This window comes from Morone saxatilis, unplaced genomic scaffold (genome assembly GCF_004916995.1).
Source record: "Morone saxatilis isolate NCDOM2014 unplaced genomic scaffold, NCSU_SB_2.0 Contig20, whole genome shotgun sequence".
NCBI lineage: Eukaryota > Metazoa > Chordata > Actinopteri > Moronidae > Morone > Morone saxatilis.
The window spans coordinates 18,550,744-18,567,679 of record NW_023339763.1 but is presented as its reverse complement, the minus strand read 5'-3'; the positions used below and the strand labels follow the sequence as shown (position 1 = coordinate 18,567,679).

Below are 16,936 nucleotides of genomic sequence, written 5' to 3'. Positions count from 1 at the left end.
AGATTATGATGTTAGATAAGCAATCTTTTGCAAATTATAGTTTCATTTATATATTTCACATAATTTATTCATGCTTATTTACTTTATAATAAGGCTTCTAATTAATTGAATGCACTTTGGGGCTCAATGCATAACAATCAGTATCAGCACAGAAAGAGAGGCCTCACATCTATTTTAAGGCTGTCATATTCCATGATTGTGATGGATGAGTGTGAGCAAACATAAATCATCTTCATATAAATAGTTCTAGCTACAGAGCTTAAGTGTTGGTACAAATAATTTGATGGTGGTTTGAATTTATTTTTTTCCTTATTTCAAAATTAGGTCATCTAATTACAGAATAATTAGGGAAATCAGATGCATGCATAAATGTAGCGACACCCTGTCGTGGCTAATATCTTGTGGTCTGACAGTCAGATAATGAAAATCTTTGTTTACTTCCAGTACACTCCAGTAAATTTCCAGTAAATTGTAGTGACCTAGAGTTTAAACACTGCCAAAGGAAGTCAGTCAGAATAATGGTATACGTGGGAGTTGAGTCTTTCTGGACTGTGATATTCTCACATCATGTCTACCCACTGTCTTCCTCTTTCACCACAGGCCTGTGTTCCTCTGCGGAGGAGACCTGGTCGCAGACTCAGGCTTTGTTGGCAGTGAAGGGTTCCCAAGCTTTTACAAACCCAACAGCAAATGTACCTGGCGTATCACCGTGAGTCACTTATCCTGCAACATGTCTAAATACTGACTCCTTTCCTCAGTCTTTCAGTGTCTTACTCATGTACAATCTCTCTGGTTTCCAGGTCCCAGAGGGAACTGTGGTCATGCTCTCTTTCCGCATTTTTGACCTGGAGGCTGACTCACAATGCCGCTACGACTATCTGGATGTTTACAATGGCCATTCCAAGTTGGTGCAAAAACTAGGCCGCTTTTGTGGAACTTTCCGGCCTGGCGCTCTTATTTCTACCACAAACACCATGATGCTGGAGATGGTGTCTGATGGAGAGACGCAGGGAAGGGGGTTTGTGGCCTATTTCAGTGGAGCTAAACCATACGTAGATGGTATGTGGTCACATTTTAGAGTGATTTTTACTACTTTTATCTTTATATCATGTCCAGCCTGCATGGGTTTATAACACACTGCAAACAATGTTTAAAGGCTTTATGATTTTTTTCCTATATACTTCCTACTAATACATCCCAAAATGCTGAGCAATTTCTTACTCATAATTTACTAAAACTTAGAGAGATAAGTTATTAGCTATTGATAAGAACAACTTTTCAGGTTGTGAAAAAATCTTTTTTGCTGATATGACCAATCACCCACTGAAAAAAAAAACTACAGAGGATCTGGACAAAATCCAACTTTGAACATTTATAACTCCATTATTATGAAATAGGGGGATAAATAAATGCTAGCCAAAGGGGATTTTTGCAACATGGCAACCCAAAATATGTGCTTATCAACAGCTTAAAACTGATCTGTAATGATCATTTATAAACCATTAACAAAGCAACTTTTGAGATTTGGAGATTTGCATTAACATCAAGAGTGAACACAACAACACTAAGACTGTATATGCACAACAAAGTTTCTTGCGAAGTCCTGAGCTTGCTCAATTTTATTTCCCTCAAGAATACTTTTGATTCTACCAAAATGAATAGCTAAGAATACCAGCTATTAACATAAAATCAGCCATTACAATATTAAAAGTCAAAAAGTCATCAAGAAGAAAAAATGTGTTCTAAAGTTTGTGAACAAAATCATTGCTCTGCCTATTTATTAGTACAGTCTGCTTTTATCTGCATTCATTGTCCTCATGGAGTATGTGCGACTTGTTTCAGACCAGCAGTTCTGTGGGGGGAAGATAACAAAGGCTCAGGGAGAGATCAAGACACCCAACTGGCCTGACAAGAAATACCCACCAGGAACCAGCTGCTCCTGGCTTATCACTGTGGAGCCCGATATGGTCGGCGACACACTCACTCCCAGCATGCAAACAGTTTATTTTCCAAATTCTTTACACACAACAAGGAAAACAACAATTGATCATTTAATGTCATATTTCCGTTTCTATTTGGGTACCAGGTAATCCAGGTGAACTTTGATAAGTTCGTCTTGGAGGATGACACCTATTGTCGCTTTGACTATGTGGCATTCTTTAATGGCGGAGAGAAAGATGATTCACGGCTGATTGGGAGATACTGTGGCGATCAGTCCCCACAGTAAGTGACAGATCTCTCTAAAGCTGTTTGATGGCCTTTAAAGTCATCTTAAATAGACTACTCTTAACTTTAAACCTTGTTTTCTACCGTTTCTCGTGTCCAGGCCCATTATTACCAGCAGCAACGTGCTACTGGTCCAGTTTGTGTCTGACCTCAGTGTGACATCTGATGGGTTCCTCGCTTACTATACAAGCATCCCCCGTGGGTCTCAGATACCAACTGTTGACGCAGGACCTGGTACAAGGTCCATCCCTTCAAACCCTGCAGTAAAAGCCATTGAACCTAAGAGTCCCGCCACCACTGTAAAGCCACCCATCCCCACTACCAAACATGTGCCCACCAAGAGACCCAAACCAGTCAAGCCAGCGAGAGGCCGCGGACAGGGCACCACAGGCCAGGACAGGAGGGTGCCTGTCACAAGGCCAAATGGAAATAGGCCTGGTGGGTGAAGTTATGTGCACGCTATGTTTGTGTGTCAAAGTGCAGAAGATGTACATCTAATGTACCTTTTTAATGTTTTCTTTATGTTCTTAGTCCCTCAAAATCCTCTGTGTGCCAAAGCCTGTAAAAGAGATGGAACCATCAAGACCAGCTTCTGTGCCAGTGAATTTGGTAAGTTTCTTGCCATTCATGTATGCAACAAGTATTCAATTAGATGTTGTGTTCTGACTGAGCCCTTCTTTCTTCAGTGTTAACCGGGAAGGTGACATCTCTGGCCCCTGGGCCCCGAGGCACACTTCTTGTTAGCGTGTCCCTCATTAAGGCCTACAAGGCAGGTCGGCTAACAATCACGCAAGTCGGAGAGACCATGTCGGTGAAGCTGGTGTCACAGTGCAAGAAGTGCCCGATGCTCCGCAGAGGTATCGACATCAGGGATTTTCACACAACCCACAGATTATTAACATTTCCATTTACTGAAATATAAAACTGATCAATCTCCATGGTCATTATTTCCTTTCCAATAGGTGCCAACTACATTATCATGGGTCAAGTGGCTGAAGATGGACGTGGAACCCTGGAACCTGGTGCATTCACAGCTCCATACAAAGCCCCACATCACAAATTATTAATGAATATCAACAACCAACCCTGTTAACCTCAAGTCTGTCCAGGCCAGGAAATTTAAACAACATATCAAACACAAATCCAAATATTACAATGTGAAATCAATGTGAGATCTAATATTACAGTAAACTATAACTGCAGTTTTATCCACCATTTTAAAGGAATACAAATTTATTCAAACACATGCCAAACCTTATGTTTGTAATTTATATTTGAATAAAGGTTATATATCTCTTTCAGCTGGTTTGACTGCATACTTATTTCTAACTTTGCAGCTCTTGCTGTCTTCAACTGTGTCTCTAGTACCACCTACTGGATTCGAAGAGTGATAGCACCCAAGCTAAGCTCTTGGTAATCATAACAATGTTGTTATGATTATTGTGATTTTGTCTAAAGCATATCTAGATTTAAAATCCTGTCATATGTGTTGACCATGTGTCATGTAGTCAGAAGTCAAGAAGTCTCACATGAAGATTAATGATCCCAGAGTGGGTTTTTATATCTAACTGACTGAAGTGGAACGAGAACAGAAATAGCTATTAGATTCAAACAAAGTAAGGATGTCCAGGATGGTCTGGGATCAGCTTTGAACACTTTGAAAGGAAATAAGCAGATGAAGAACATTTAATAAATGAATTGATGTTGCTGTGGTCAAAACAGACAGATAATACTGAACTGAATATTACAAAGTGAACTTACAAATAGCACATTATAGGCTATTTATTTCAATTGCAGGGCACTATTTTGCACTTTACTCCAACATATAGGATAAACTTAATGGACTACGCAAAATCGTCACAAACTACTTCAAATTGTACTAAACCTGCACTATCTCCTAGGCCAGACCTACAAAGGCAAAACATACTATACAAGGGGCAGAGGGCTTTTTGAATTTGCAGTACCAACAAAACGGACCAAAAAAACAAACAAAACACAAGTTAAAACACTTTGGCTGTACTGCACTGTGGCTCTGTACTCTCTGCCACAGAGGGACAGCTAACTACAGCTAATAGAAAGTGAGCTCTCCTGCAAGCTATTTCACTGAAGCTAAGTTTGGTTAAAGATTTTTCCTTTCGTTATCTGTACTGACACTTTGGTTATTCAATTTGTTACTCCAAATGATTAAATAAAACAGCTGCCAATTAATGAGAAAGAAGAGGAAAAAAGAAACAGCTAAACGCCTGCTAAAGGTAGCTAGCTTAGCATATCTAACTGTCATCTTATTTTTTGACTAAGGAATTAATTTCATTCATTTCATGTGATTTGGTGTAGTTAAGTTAGCTTTAAATACTTACAGTAAATATATCAAATTGTGAATTAATGTATTAAATTTGTTCCAATGTAAATATTAAAGGTCCAGTGCGTAGGATTTAGTGGCATCTAGCACTCGCTTCACCCTCCCTTTCCAAGCACACTTTTTACTTACGCAATACATATGAAAATGTACCACTGAAGAGAATGTGACAAGCATTCCCAACTGGGATTAATTTTGTGACAAAGCTAAGAACCCCATGTTGTAACTTTTTTTTTATTACAAACCATTGTTTTAAAGTCTAGAAGAGAAACACTGAAGAGCTGGATATTCACATTTTGACATGAAAAACATTAAAAGTCCTCTCACCTAAATGTCTGGTGCCTGAAATGGCTTTGTAGGTGACCTTTGACCCCAATTCTAAACATTTCAGTACCAACATTCTTTAACAGCGCAGGATCAGATCTATTGTGATAATTATTGTGTGAGTTCTGTAGCAATCAGGTAGGTAAATAGCACAATCAAAGGACCACAACCTTTTATCTGTTGTACAGTTTGCTGTCCAGCCTGAAAACCTTAAACCATAGTTCTGCTCTCTGGTCTTTGTGAACAATAACAAAAGATAACTCTTTATTACATTTAATTTAAAGATACAGCTTGCATCATTCATGGAGTACCTTCAAAATCCAGACTTTGTTTTGAATGGTATTAATTTGACATTTAAATGTACCCTCTGAGACAATATATAATACAAGAAAAAAATGGAGATCCTCCATTCCAATAGTCACCAGTAGAGGTCAGAGAAGATCCAGAATGAATTCAAACTCCTTTTTTTAGTAATTTCTGGATACCAAAACCAGTTATTTGTTCTGACATGAAATGTATTATATAACACATTAAGTAAATATCAAGCAGTCTATGACGTGCAGAAGTCAGAATGAAACCATTCACATTAGCCTGTGATATCTCTGCTAACAGACACTGTGTTCCCCGTAAATAGAACTCAAATGGCCAGATAACACATGTACAAACAGTCATTAATACATTATTTCAGAAAAATATACAAAATAATGTATCTGCCTTGCCATGAAGACTGTCAGGATCTTAACTAGTTTGGATATTAGATTTTAAAGGAGAGTAAGCAACATGCGTTTGGCAGCTAAAGAAGTGCTATGCGTGGAATAAAATAACAAGAGAAATGCTATGCATTTACATTCTGAGCACTCTGATCACATATACTGCAATCTAAACACTCCTAGAATAATGGCATTGTGTGGAAGTTTGCATTGGGCACACTTCTTTTACTTGTTTACCCCATTTAGTGTATTTTATACTTCTTTTATACCTTCTTTTTTCAAATTAAATCGATACAGCTCACAGTCTATCGTGTTCAATTTGCAGGTATGAAATACAAAGCTTAACAGGTCAAGTGACACTTTATTGTAAAAAGGTATAAAATACATTCAATGCAATGAAATAGTATACAAAATACAAAAAGCAATATTGACTTTCAAACAATGACTATAAATGATTAAATATGATGGATTTTTACAATGGCTTTAGAAATGGAAATTTGCTTTAAAAAACAAAGCTCCAGAATCAAAAAATCCAACTTTCATCATTAAACAAGGATACATATTACAACCATATACAATCATCTTCTCTCCTTTCTTCTCCTCTCCTCTCCTACACCCACACGCTGCCCTTCCTCTCCCTCTCTGAAGCCCCCTGCTGACCACAGCAGCCTCCTGGACTAGCCCCACGGTGGCGTGAGGCTGGCAGGTTCTTGTAGACGGCGCGGCTGTAGGGAATGAAACACATGCCCAGCTGGAGGTGTCGGGCCAGGCGGCAGTAGGCAGCCAGCGCCAGAACCAGCAGGGGGGTGAGCAGCAGGAAGCCCACAACCAGCAGAGCCACGCAGCCAGCATCATCCAGCAGGTCTGAGCAATACAGAGATGTTCCATGGGGTTGCACCTGGAGGGTAAGCGGAGGAGGAAAGTGAATGAAAAAAATCATGGACTATACAGGACATGCACATAAAACTACCTCTAGTTCTTCAGTATGTCCCCCACTTAAGTCCCAGTCTGTTCCATAGGCTCCAAAACCTCTTTTGACTTAGTATGTAACTAAGTCCAAGGAGGTTTTGAATATTTAGTGTGTCCACACTAGAAACAGGAGTAATTAAGTTAATTTAAAAATATAAGTTTGTTGGAGTGCACCATTGTTCCACAATGCATTGCACAAAGGATCCAAAGCAGCTTAGTCACAGCTGCTAAAAATTAAAACTAAGCTCCAAAAGACCCAGTAAGATCTTGGAAAACAGTATCGAATCTCTTGAAAAACAGAACAGTGGCATTCCCAAATTCCCAGTCTGACTGACAGTCTACATCATTTCCTGTTAGGACGAAAGATTTCTTGTATATTATCTTATATTACTATCTATTATAACATGTTTTATCATGACTGTACCATTGGTACAGCACCATTCTGGCCTACTAGCTTTAAACCTGCATCATCTCAAACCTCTGTCAGTCAAAAAACAATAAAAAAGTGATTTCCACAGCAGACTCTCACCGTCGAGTGGCAGAGGAAGCCGAATATGATCATGGTAAGAGCAGGGGTGAGGATGGTGCCAAAGATGATGCTGGCCAGCCCGGCGTTGATCAGTGCTATGATCATATTCTGTGCAGTGACCAGCACAGAGCATGCCCAGCAGTCCAGAGAGCCCCTTAACTCCAGGGCGGTGTCAGTGGCTTCACTACCCCCCCTGGAGTATGGAGGCGGCACCATGACCCCTGACCCCGCTCTGGAGGGGGAGCCCCGTTCAGAGTGGGCTAGCTCGGATACTGTCTTCTCCAACGTTCCGTTCCGTGACAGACTCATCTTACTTGTGGCCTGTCTATGCAGCAGGAAAGAAAAAACAGTTTCAGCCCAATAACTTCATTTGATTCATGAATCTACCCAACAGTTGGGAGGGAAAGATTACATTTTTGGGGAAAATCTGCAGAAAACTCTATTTGTGTTTCACAATATTGAGATGACGTGTATTCAGAGTGTGCTAAGTATTTCAAGTGTCTGTACTCATGTGTCTGATGTTGAAAAAGGATATCCATAAAAGTTTGTATTTTTCACTATAATCTTCTGTCCTGTCTATGTGCCCTGATTTCTACTACTAAAAACTAAAGAATGTTAATCCATTATGCAATGAGTTCCTTAAATAATGTGGTGAAAGGTGTGGAAAGTCAACACAGATAACTCCACAGCACTAAGTGCGAGGAAATGGGCTCTACTGACCCCACCTCCAAACTCCAGGATAACCACCACCCAGAACAATGAGCCAGAAACAGCTGGAAAATTCAGAAAAATCCCACTAATCACTAATCTGAGCATCTGAACAGTGTTATGACTTTGATTTTGAAAGAACAAATGTTCAAGAACTGCTACCGTCCTAAACAGTTCCACGTGACAAATTAAAAGTTCCACCACTTCCCTCTGTTCTTGAGCGCGTTACCAGCTACTGTTAATATGCTAAGTGCCATGTGAACACGTGTTTTACAAGCAATCTGTCATTGTTGTTCGTCTGTCAACATCATTTTAAGTAAATTACAGATCACTAAATTCATCCCGCCCCCTCCCATCAAGGTCACTTGTTTGTGATGCCAAGTTGTGGGAAACCAAGTATATATAAAAACCATCAGAAGACTTTTTGGAATTTATGTGGCTTTTTGTGGTTTACTGTCTTTTGTATAAATAGCAATAGGAATCAGAAGATTCACATTTTTCTTTTAAAAGACTTTTATAGGTTCTCCAACAACCCTATCTGGCCTAGAAAACATTTTTGAATCGCTTTCATTTTGAAGTTGTTCTGTTTGTGAGTGTATGTCAGTAAAGCCTGTCTTCCATTCAATCACTGAGCTGCTCAAGCACTTTCCTATTGATGACGTCATCAACACAGCTTTCCTGTTAATTGATTGATCAGTTTCAGAAATCAAATCTAACTCTCCAGGATCACAGGAATACACATTAGTGAAGAAACGTATCCGGGTGTTTGATCAAAATGATGTATTCAGGTAAACTGAGCCCTTTTGTTCGGGTCAGGATCAGCATTTTTGTTTTTTCAAACACAGTTTTAATAAAAAAATCAATGGAGTGATGATGGAGTTTCTTGTACTCACTACGGTAAACCTGGCGATGTGTCCTCCTGTAGTTCGATGGAGGCAGCAGATGATGAGACTGAAGAGCGGTGAGTGGTCAGAGACAAAGAGAATTTCAAGAATTTCCTCCTGATGTATGTCTTTTCTGTTTGAAAATCCAGATCTCGAGGGTGATATCCAAGTGAAGGCTGAGTTTCTACTACTTAACTAAATCTAAAACCTTCTCCTTTCGTGTTCTGGCCTATTTCCAAAAATATCATCAGATTTTTTTTCCTGCTGTTATGAATCTAAACTTTTACTTCAGACCTCTTCTGGAGCGGGTCAGAAAAGAGCTCTGCAGACTTGAGGCAAATTCTGCTTTCCCACTGGCTTCAGCGCTTCCTTCCCTGACATTCTGTTTCCTCACTGCGACTCCAGTTTGAGATATGATTTAGTGCGTAAGTGGCTATGAGTGTGTGTGTGTAAGAGTGTATCCTGTGTTGCCTCTGATGCGAATGCACAGAAAGCAGGCTGTGCTGTGTTAAAGGCTGCTGTTGGTGTCTGGGCAGGGGACCAGTGGAGGGTTTCTATGATAACCCCTGGAACCAGGGGGAGGGAGGAAGAGTGTTTATTTGGAAAGATTAGAGGAGTCAGGGTATGCTGCCCAATCCACACTTTACACCCTCACTGAGAACTTTCTCTACTCCACTGTCAAATACTGATAAGATGGATTTCAAAATACAAAACAACTGAGTTGGCTTTATATTGATGTTAATGCCTGACCAAAACCCAATAACTCACAACCTGCAAGTAAACCCTTTTTGCAGTTTTGACACTGACTCTTACATAAAATGTAGGCCATGCTACAGTCACAATCATAGTCTACAGTTCTGATGAGGGTGTGAACAATGAGACAGCACAACCGACTGCTCTGCAGTAACACAGAGCTCTGAAATAAGAAGGTAAAGGGCAAGCCAGAGTTTCTTAAGAAGCAGGACTGACAGAGGATTGGCCCTTGACCTTATGATGAAAAACAGAGCTCCGCTTTCAGAAAACATAAGGAAATGAGGATGGAGAGGAGGGGGCGAACTCTGACTAATTTGGTAGGGAAAATAGGCTATCATGGGACTGATAAGAAACCAGAGGGGCTAAGTTCAAAGGGTGAAATTAGTATTTTGATATGAAGTCTCATTTTTGGGCATCTTTGTTTATTTATGTCTTAGATATATTCACTCCCTTGAGAGAATAAGGGCATTTTAACAGTTGGTACAAGGAAAAATTATCAAAGAGTCCATGGCATTTGAGTTAAAAAATGTGGGAGCCATAAGTGGTTTTGCCATTAACAATGCCACAGTGTGCTGTTTATATGCGTATGTCAATTTCTGAGGGGGTTGGTAGAGGAAGAGTGGTCTTCCTGTCCTTGGAACCGGGATATCCGCTGCTGTGTCCACGTTTTATGAAGAGATGTCCCTGCATCTGCAGTTTTGGCAATCTCATGTCCCCTAACCCGGCAGGTTTAGATAAAGGCAAAAATAGCAACCAGAACGGAAATCGTAGAAAGACACTGAGAGAATAATAAGCAAATGGTTTAATGTTAGAATACATCTATTGTGTTATTTTAGTTCATAACCTGGGTTGTATCATTGGCAGCTTGTAAGGAAGGACTGGGTGTCCCACCTTGGTCAAATCATCTAGGCCACACTAGTCAGAGATTTCATTCATTTGAATGAAATGATGAGTGTTATAGTATTAGGAAGACTTTTATTGGATTACTATCCTTATTAACTAAATGGAGCAGCTGCAGTGTTGGAGGGAAACATAAATGCTCTCTCCTCCCGCAAAATCAACTCTGAAGGTAGCTTTAAGCAAACTGTTCCAGTGAAGCCACCCAGTGGCCATCAACAGACTCTGACTAAAGGGCAGCTGCAACATTTATGTTCATGACTACAATACCTATGAATCAGCAGCTCATTTTAATTAAACATGTACAAACAGAATTTGTAAACAGTATTGTCGAGAATAAAAACATAATAAAAGCTAAAGGCTTATTTCCATAGCTGTATGCACAATGTATGAAGGCTGTCACACACTAACACATGAGACATGACAACAGGAAACAGGAAAAAGACTACAGCCACTATTGCTAGCGGCTGTGAGGATGTGCTTCTGCACAGTAGTGCTTTTAATTAAATGCTAACATGCTCACAATGACAATGCTAACATGTTGATGTATTTACTATGATCATCATTTTAGTTTAGTTTGTTAGCCTGCTAACATTTGCTATAGCTGAGGCTGATGGGAATGTGGTCATAAACTGGACACATTTAACTTTGAGCAGATGATGATGGTTATAGTTGATCCAGAGGGGGGCATGAATGTGTGTACCACCTTTCATGGCAATCCATCAAACAGACATTTCACTCAAAACCACAAACGTCAACCACATGCTGGCACTAGAGTAAGGGTCACGGGTTCAGCAAAGTCATTAGGATTCAACCTCTGCTCTGGGAACTATAGAGATCTCTGCCAAATTCCATGGCAATTGATAGTTATCGAGATGTTTTAGTCTGGACCAAATTAGTGGACCTACTGACACCACCATCCCTAAGGCCATGGCCCTATTGCTACAAACATTGCTATACCTTTCTGCCTTTCTGCAAGATCTGGTACTCAAATAATAGTTCCATATTGACATGTTTACACTGAGTTCATCAAAACAGTATGAACAATTTTACAAGGAAGCCATGTTTCATGCCTATCAAGTAGCCTTTTAAGTTGGGATTTAATATGGCTTTCTCAGACCACATTGCTTGGTACGAGAAACAATATGCAAAGCTGTATTTAATTATACAGTAAAGGTTTTCAAATGAAACAGTGAAAGAGAAGAATACATTGCTCACATTCCATGTTTGCAGTCGATGGTAAACCAACTCTTCCTCCTCAAGAGCTGATAACAGATCATACCCAGCGTATGATTGTGGACATGTAAGAAGAGGATGCCTAGATACCTGCAGATAGGACTGCAAGGCAACTGGTGAAAATACAGAAAGGAAATCAAAGGCAAAGACTCATTGTTGAATAATTTATCAAAACATTTTATTTTCTTGAACAACAATACAATATGTCACAGAAAAATCACAGAGGGATTTAAGACAGGTCTGGCTCAGGTTTTCTTCTATGTGAGTTCTTTTTGAAACAATAAGTGCAGCATAAATCAAACAAGTCAAGAGGAAAAAGAGCATTATTACATCCTTCAAATAATACTAATAATGAGGACAAGACGCAAAAGAACGAAACCTTGACGTCATTAAAAGTCACATCCCTAAAAGTCTCTGCAAAAGTGTCAAGAATTACAACTACTGCTAATGCTCATCATAAAACCACTAATGCCTCACAAGATAATGAATTTCATACAATGGAAAAAAAAAACGCTTCAAAAGATCTCGTATTCATCTGATAGATACAGTACAAAGACATCATTCCATTTCTGTTACAAGCACCTGTGTAGAAATGGTTCTAAGCACCAACCGGTTGGTTTGAGTTGTCTCACTGACTTCTGTTCATACATCATTATATGTTGTTTAATGAGGGGGCATTGAGGCAAGGAGGGGTCTAGCACCATGAAAATTAAACCACCCTCTGATTGCACTTCCCCTATCCACACATTATGACCATACTACATTGTTAAAATACCTTGTAGCCCCTTATCAAGTGAAGTACCCTTTGATATGCAATAAATATATAAGAAAACAACCATGTACAGTATAAATAATGTCACAATTTACAATTTTCCATTTTCTCTGTAATCCAAAAAAACAGAAACTGACAACAAAAAGAGGTATAAAAGTGGGAAAAAATTCCCATTGCAGTAATTTAAACTAGAGTGAAACGGAATATTTTTAGGGTGTATTATAATATAGCAACAACAAAAACAAGTGACTGGACAAATTTGACCATATACAAATTAGATTTTTGATTGAGAACAAAACTACATAAGTCTTCTAGTAAACCTGAAAACAGATACATTATGTACAGTAAATGGTGTGCACAGACTAATGAGGGCAGGGGTTATATCTGAATGTTATTAGAATGGTGACAGAGCAGTGATGCTGAACAGCCATATAAATCCTAAAACACAGGCCTAACCTATGCAACCAAATCACTGCATGTGAGTCCAGTGTAGCAAGTGATAATCAAGCTATCTGCAGGAATCAAAGCTTTTGAATGGACTTTAAAGTAGAGCTAGACCGATAATATTGGCCGATATTAGCTTATTGCAGGTATCAGTGTGGATGTCGTTTGAGAAATAAGAAGAAATTGCAGTATAGAAATTACAAACCAGGTCAGAGGCAATTTACAAACAGTGTCACCATTACATAGTTTGTCCACCAGAGAGCAGTGACAAGTTGATTTTAACTCTGTAAAATTAATGTATGTATCTTGGTCATAATTCTTCAAAACAAATCTAAGGCATCTGTATCAAGATTGTAAATGTAATGTCTTTATTGAAAACAAGAATGCCCATTGGTTGTTGTATTTTTATTAGATTTTTTAAACTCTCAAATAACAATATCAGTATCGGCCTCAGAAATTTAGTATCGGTCAGGCTCCACTTTGAAGCTCTATCAGTTTTGTCTCTCTTGAACTATAACAACATTTAAAGCCAAAGGTTGGACTAAGTAGCCTCAACAAAATGAGGCCTTTAATTTTGAAGATGATGATGATTATTACTGGGCCTTTCTTGTCTCAATCCATGTGCTCTTCAACTTGTTAAACTTAGAAATACAGTATACTAAACCCCCTGGCAGTGTGTGGTGCTGAGCCTCTTTCAGAAGGATGTTTGGAGCAAAATAAAAACACTGAGGTGCCATTCAGTCTGCTCATCTGTTTGGCCTCACTGGCTTTTGCATTATAAGATTATGATTGTGTGTCTCTTTGGACATATTACTTTTTTCAGACTGGAATGGGCACTTCATCGACACAAACATCAATTGCAACTTCACCCCCCTCGGTGGTTCGTCTATGCACACCACTGTGTATCCCATAAATTCATTCACAATTTACAATTATTTATTTCTTCTCTCCTCTGGAAACAAGAACATAGCAACAAAAGAGGTATAAAACTGGGATTGTTTTCCCATTCCAAAAATAAAAACGACGCTATGTCTGTTTTCTGGGTGTATCAAAGAAACCACACTAACAACTATTTAGCTGGACTTAGCTGGAAAACAAAAATTTGAATTTTTCCATCTACATACTTCCTTTCCAACTAAGAATGAAACCAGATTAGTCCTCTAGTAAACCCGTATTTTAGAGAAACTGATAAAAGTTTTTGATTCGTTTTTTTAAATACTTACATAAAACCTTATTTGTGGGTGTTTAATCCTCTAATTACCTCTCCTCTAAATACAGTTTTCAAGGCCAATGTGGTGTACTTCTAGGCTGGTAAAACTTTTTAAGTATCTAACGAGAATAAATAAGATTGGAATAGCACCTCAAAGAGTATACAGACAGGAATTACAAATGTCAGAGTTTACCTGAATACCAAACAAAAACAGGAACCAATATGATGCCAAATGTGACAATCAGCTACTTCTCCTGTGAAGCCATTCCCCTGCTGGTACAACAGAATCACAGCAAATTCATGGACATATAGAATAACTAGATTGGTGTAAAAAAGTTCTACTGAATTTGCATAAAAGTACCTGAATTAATACACAGAACCGGCTACTTGACGCTTTTGAATCACAGCAGTGTCCGTTGAACATATAACCTGATTTTCAGTGCTAGCGGTGCTCACTTTTTTTTTTTTTTGTACACATCTGAAATGCTTTTCATGAGAAGTACCAGTCTAGTCATTCTATTTCAAAACACACGTCCAATCAGCAGCTGGTATGGGGAAGACAGTGAGCTAGAGTTGGATTTGCTGAGTATCCATACCTTATTGTGTGATGTAAACAATACTGAGTAAACGTGATTGGCTGATTCAGAGAGTGTTTTTCAGGAATAGATGCCTTGAAGACAACATTTTGTGCTGCCATTAGAGTTTTGGTTATGGCTGAAAGACACCAGGGAGGAGTCCTCACTTTGAAAAGGGTGATGGAGCCTGGAGGGGAAGAAAAAGAAAGAAAGACAGGGCTCAGCTGGCCACTTTTAAAGCTGTGTGTGTGTGTGTCTGCACATGTTATGTTATGATTTGGAAACAATTAGAAACCAATTATCAGTTAGAAACAGTGTAAACAACGTATCTGAAAATGATCTAATATGCACAAAATACAGACAATACCTTCTCATTATTATTTGCATTTTCCAGTATTTTTGTCCAATTGTGACACCAGTGTTAAGTTTAAATAAATATGTTGTATAATAATACTCTTGGACACCAATACAGGCACAGCATATCACCTAAAAATCATATGTTTCTGCTCATTACTCTAGATGCTACAATATCTAGTATTAAGATGAATCATATATGCTTTTTTCTCTCGCAGCTATCAAGTAAGGAGGCACGCTGATGATTTCACCTTGAAATTTGCTCTGGATAGGTATTCCACCACCGCGAACATTTAGTTTGCACGACCAGTGTTAAAAGTTAGGCTCCTATGCACTTGTGAGCAGAGACTGTATATATTTTATGTATATATTTATTATTTGAAAGGCACCTACAAAGTCCTTGCTTGCAGCTACTAAGCGTTGCAATTATAACATAAACTGGGACAAAAAATAAACAGACGTATTCACTGTAATGGATCACCAAGTTTCAAAACTCTTAAAACTGAACTGAAAAAAAAAACAATAGAAAATCTTATGGTTTCCTGGTGAAGAGTGATGTACAGACTAAAACATGCAAAAGCACAATGATTTCAAGTTTCTCAGATCTCATACAGGATTTGTAATATAGCCCTGCACTGCAGAAGAATGACAACATTATATAGATGAAACAATATGGAGTCTTGGTTGTACCTGATCTAGCCTCAGAACCTTTCTCTGGCATCACAGTTAGTGAACAAGATTAGAAAGTTAGACTGACCAGCGTGAAGCTGTCGTAGGTTTTCATCAGCTCCTCTATCCGATACTGTTCCAGCACCACTACTCCTGCCAGCGATGGACTCTTAGCTCGAGCACAGTCCTCACAGTGCACCACGTAGCTCTTCTTACTGCTGTTCTCGCTGGTCACAAACAGCAGGTTATACACCTCCACCTGCACACACACAGTATCGGTACTGCGGTTAATTTCATGTTTGTAATGCGTCTACAACACAAACGCAAATGGACAATTTACTGTATGACTCACGTCACACTCATTGCAGTAGTAGGCTGGCTCGTCCTTCACACGACTCTGGTAACAGATCTTCTTCCCTGCAGCCACCAGCTGGTCTCTCAGAATCTGGATGTGCTTGATGGACTGCATCAGGCAGTGTCTGACGGAGACAGAGAGGCAGACAGGGAAATATGTAAACAAACACACACTTACACACACACACACACACACACACACAGGTATGCACAAAGAGACATCTTACTTGATCATCTTGAAGGTGTCCTGGTCGCTGATCTTGATGGTGCGAGCCACATTCCAGGAAACGTGGATCATGGGAACGATTGACTTAACCTTCTTCACCTCGTTCCACTCAAAGCGTTCCAGGGCGAGTTGATATTGGTACGCTGGGAGAGCAAAAAAACACAAACAGAGGTGAGGCTGTATTTAGGCAGCATATTAAACAGAATACTTCATTTGTAATTTGAGACAAAAAACAACTCCTGACTACCAAGATTTAGGCTGCTATTTTTCTCTTTCCTCGTTGTAACTTACAGTTGAGCGGTCCCACGTTCCAGGCGATGTTGTTGCACCAGCCCACCGCCTGGACCCAGTGTACAGTCCCTGCATTAATCCACACCAGGTCTCCCGGCCTCTGGATGAAGCGGTACACAGGAATGTTGGAGCTGTAGAGGTCTTCCAGGACTGGCCACCAGGATCCTGTAAGGTAGTCTACTCGATGCCTGGGGGAAACAGTTTGCAACGTACAATTTAGCATGCACAAACACTCTAGCTTCTCGCTACATCTGTTGTTAAATCTCACAGCCTCTTCACTCACTTCTCACAGAATTTGTTGATAGCCCCCCAGTAGTGCTCATGGACAGCAAACCACTCACAGTCACCAGGCCCGATGTTGATGTTGACTGAGCAGAAGTTGTTGTTCTCCTGATGACCTGATGAGGAATGCAAATAGTCTGTTTACTCATTCAAGAATATCCTTCACC

The 16,936-nt window shown here is 39.5% G+C and overlaps 2 protein-coding genes across 2 annotated transcripts in view; one reads left to right on the top strand and one right to left on the bottom strand.

The window, feature by feature from the left end:
- Positions 1–3,527, top strand: part of pcolcea (procollagen C-endopeptidase enhancer a) — a 4,688-nt gene extending 1,161 nt beyond the window's left edge. The window contains exons 2-9 of the mRNA XM_035667147.1: positions 601–709; positions 801–1,059; positions 1,843–1,967; positions 2,087–2,223; positions 2,327–2,664; positions 2,758–2,835; positions 2,913–3,083; positions 3,189–3,527. Of these exons, the coding sequence (XP_035523040.1) occupies positions 601–709; positions 801–1,059; positions 1,843–1,967; positions 2,087–2,223; positions 2,327–2,664; positions 2,758–2,835; positions 2,913–3,083; positions 3,189–3,319 (1,348 nt within the window). The 3' untranslated portion in view covers positions 3,320–3,527. The remainder of the gene's footprint in view (positions 1–600; positions 710–800; positions 1,060–1,842; positions 1,968–2,086; positions 2,224–2,326; positions 2,665–2,757; positions 2,836–2,912; positions 3,084–3,188) is intronic.
- A 1,699-nt stretch (positions 3,528–5,226) lies between these two features.
- tmem88a (transmembrane protein 88 a) lies at positions 5,227–9,212 on the bottom strand. The gene is made up of 3 exons (XM_035665981.1): positions 8,716–9,212; positions 7,115–7,439; positions 5,227–6,514 (listed from the first exon to the last, which is right to left on the bottom strand). The coding sequence occupies exons 2-3, from the start codon at positions 7,421–7,423 to the stop codon at positions 6,227–6,229; spliced, it is 597 nt and encodes a 198-aa protein (XP_035521874.1). The 5' UTR covers positions 7,424–7,439; positions 8,716–9,212; the 3' UTR covers positions 5,227–6,226.
- Between the last annotated feature and the right edge of the window lie 7,724 nt (positions 9,213–16,936).